A 3,328-nucleotide genomic window follows, 5' to 3' on the forward strand; every position below is an offset into this window, starting at 1 on the left:
TCACATAGGCAGGGGCTGGGAGGCCTTGTTGCCATTGTATACCCATGAACCTAGCACAGTGCCTGTAGATTATTTGTTGATAGAAGGAAAGAATGGGTTTCACCGTGTTAGCCAGGATGGTCTCGATCTCCTGACCTAGTGATCCACCCGTCTCGGCCTCCCAAAGTGCTGGGATTACGGGCTTGAGCCACCGCGCCCGGCCTAGAGAGCTGTAATTTCTTATGGGAAAGAGAAAACAATGGCATATTGGATTTTCCTCCACAATCCACAGACGCTTCACATAGGCAGGGGCTGGGAGGCCTTGTTGCCATTGTATACCCATGAACCTAGCACAGTGCCTGTAGATTATTTGTTGATAGAAGGAAAGAATGAATACATGAATAAATTTAATCATGAGTTTTTTCCAGTTTTGTCAGGATTTTCATGCAAGAAGGGAAGCTCCTAGGAGAAAGGACTGAGTTTCTGATTACTCTTAACACTTGGTGCCTGGGGACAACAGATAACTTCAGCACCAGTCTTGACAGAGGAAAGTGGCCTGAGGACAATGGCGCTTCCCAGACAAGCCAGGGCTAACTTGCCTCTTCCCCCTGCAGCCTCCCTGCATTCTGGGCTAGCCACCCACAGGCTTTGGAGCCATCCGCGTGCATGGTTGAAGCGTGTCCCGTGCTGCTCTCTTTTATGCTGGTTGTTAAGCTATTGTCCCTTGGCTCTACATGCACCAACCTGCCAGGGCTTTCTCCTCAGGGGTCCGGACCCGAGGTCAGGCTCAGAGACCCAGCAGCAGCCTCGATGCACGCCTTGCTCCCAAGTCCTAATGTCAGCTCCACAGACCTCTCATCTATGTTTCCAAGTCTTAGTAATTCCTCTCTCTTCCCTTGGTTCTCTCAGCCCTAGGGGTGGGAGCTGTGTCCTGCAATTGCTACCTCCATGATACCTTAGGGTTTTCTTTTACTCTCTCAGATACCAGCTCTATACTTAGCTAACACCTTTTCATATTAAACTCTAAGGAGACCCTCACTGAAACACTCATTCATAGGCCTTCACCTGTTCCAGTTGGCCCCATCACCTACATGAACTTATTCTGAACCGAGATTTGGAACAAATACTGTTCTCTTCTCATCTAAAGCAGGTCTCCCTCCCTTTCCTCCTGGGCTCTCCAGTGGCTTGCAGCTCCCATGGTCCTAATCTCACCCCTACCCAGCCCCCACCCCTTATCCCCTCCATCCTCTTTCAGCTCCTTTAGTCATTGGCATTTGCACGACTCTGCAAGGCTGTAGCAAAGTGCATTCTTTCTTTATAGTTCTATAGTCACGCCTTATCCCTTCCCAGAAAACATGCACAAAGCCAGTTGACATTTACATGTACAGTCTTGGTCTCTGATCTCTGGCACCTTTTGCCCGCACTTCTCATGGAATATTCCTCCTGTGCTACTTTACGTTGCTCTTGGTCTCAAAACATACTTTGGATTTTCCCAGCCAGCACAGAAGCCAGTGCAGGGTGGAATCTGTGTTGGGCTTTTAGGGCTCCAGTCTAACCCAGCCTGGTGTCTGCTCATTGAAAGAGTTCAGGAAATGTGCGTGATGGTTAAAAATGTATTGCATCTCACAGAATCTAGGACACAGTCAATTGTAAGATGCACTGTTATTTTTCTGCACCACTAAGAAAGAAAAAAAATGTGTCCAGTTAAACTGTGACTTGACCGTGAGCTGCATCCCAATTTCAAAATGTTAACATGTGATAAAACAATGTGCCTTAGAGAATCAATGAAATAAGGCCTCACTAAACTGGGAAGCTATTTGAGGGGGTTCTTGTTTGCCTTTGGCCTGCTCTTCAGGGCTTAAGGTTCTTCCCATTGCTCAGTGTGAATGCCCTAGAGGGAGGTAGAGTGGACGGGCAGGTGTAAAACCAGGGGTGGGGGAGGGGTGGGCAGGCAATAGATTGACAGGCAGAGTGGGCAAAAGATTTTCATATGGCTGAGGACAGAGAACACATCTTTCTGGGAAGGGCACCGTCAGAGGGGCCCACAGAGCGGCCATCCAGCTAAACACTGCTTCAGTGCTAATCGGCAACAAGCCCACTGACTGCTCACAAACCCCTGCCCTGCCCCACCACCCCACTCCACACTTCCAACCTGCTTATTTGCTCCACACCTCATTTTTAAACCACAGACAGTAGCTGTTACCTTTTGCCTTTTCCGCAGGGTCCAGTTCTTCCAGAGCAAAAGCTGTATCTGTCTCACGAAGCCCATGCTAATGACCACACGAAGACCAGATTGGTCAGAGTTGAGGTCCCGCAGACAGCAAAGGACATAAACGCCGCTAAGAGCGCCTCCAGCTCCAGCCACTGTGTCCTTCTGGTGATTAAAGGCTACTTTTCCCCTTCAAAGCATAATCCTTTTTAATTACGCATAAGCCCTTTGTTGGGGAGAGGAGCCTGGACACTGCGTTGGCTCCTTTTTAGTGAGAGAAAGAGAACGCTAAAGACACAAGTGGCAGGGCACCAGGGAAACTGAGGTGGGGGATGCAGTGGGGAACCAAGACCCTCAGGCACTCTCCTCCATGAGAGGGGTTCCTGAGGGGGTTGTCTTTAAATATCTTTGACTTTAAGTTTGGAACAAAATCTCTTTGCATAAATATAGGCTGGGCATTTGTCCTCAGCAAGAACCTGCCATGAGCCGGCAGCCAGGGTTTGACTGGCCCTTTAAGTCCAATCAACTCACTTGGCAGATCTGAAATGATTCCTCCCTCTTTTAGTCCTTTATCTTGCTCTGTAAAGACTTCAGGACAGCTAGTTGGGTTGTCTCTGAGCTTACTGGAGGGTAATGATGTTTATCTCTTGTGCTAAAATTGATCAACTAGTAGTGGTTGCCTGGGGCTCTGATGGAAAAGGCACTGGAACACTCCAGGCTCAGCAGGACAGAGCTGTGATCGCCTTGCAATGTCTGACTGGGGTGCCGGCAGGAGGAGAGGCTGCAGGTGGGCCCGTTACTGTCATTCCAGCCGTGCAGTGGGGTGGTGCTGGGTTGACTCATCACCAGGTGAGGGATCTGTGATCCTAAGGGACACCCCAAACGGAAGTGTCCCTGGCACCTTGCCATGGAACTTTTTGTCTCTGCTTCCTCAAATCTCAGAATGTGTTCTCTTTGAAAGACTCTAGACCCTTGAGACCTGGATAGGGGTGGAGAGAGAACCACAGACAGGAATGGATGCTGACTTCATGGAGTTTGTGGTCTGGTTGTAAACACGGGACTTGAACTCAAATAACTCAAGGAGTGTGATGAGGGCCCACAGGCTGTGCATGGTGGGGCTTCCAAGAGGAGAGAGATGGT

At 49.4% G+C, this 3,328-nt stretch overlaps 1 protein-coding gene across 1 annotated transcript in view; it reads right to left on the reverse strand.

The window, feature by feature from the left end:
- The window catches only part of ABCA4 (ATP-binding cassette, sub-family A (ABC1), member 4), a 134,789-nt gene extending 132,443 nt beyond the window's left edge, over positions 1 to 2,346 (reverse strand). The window contains exon 1 of the mRNA XM_011940010.1: positions 2,183 to 2,346. Within this exon, the coding sequence (XP_011795400.1) occupies positions 2,183 to 2,248 (66 nt within the window). The 5' untranslated portion in view covers positions 2,249 to 2,346. The remainder of the gene's footprint in view (positions 1 to 2,182) is intronic.
- Positions 2,347 to 3,328: the final 982 nt, after the last annotated feature.

The sequence above is a fragment of the Colobus angolensis genome, unplaced genomic scaffold, assembly GCF_000951035.1.
Source record: "Colobus angolensis palliatus isolate OR3802 unplaced genomic scaffold, Cang.pa_1.0 Scaffold186, whole genome shotgun sequence".
Lineage (NCBI taxonomy): Eukaryota > Metazoa > Chordata > Mammalia > Primates > Cercopithecidae > Colobus > Colobus angolensis.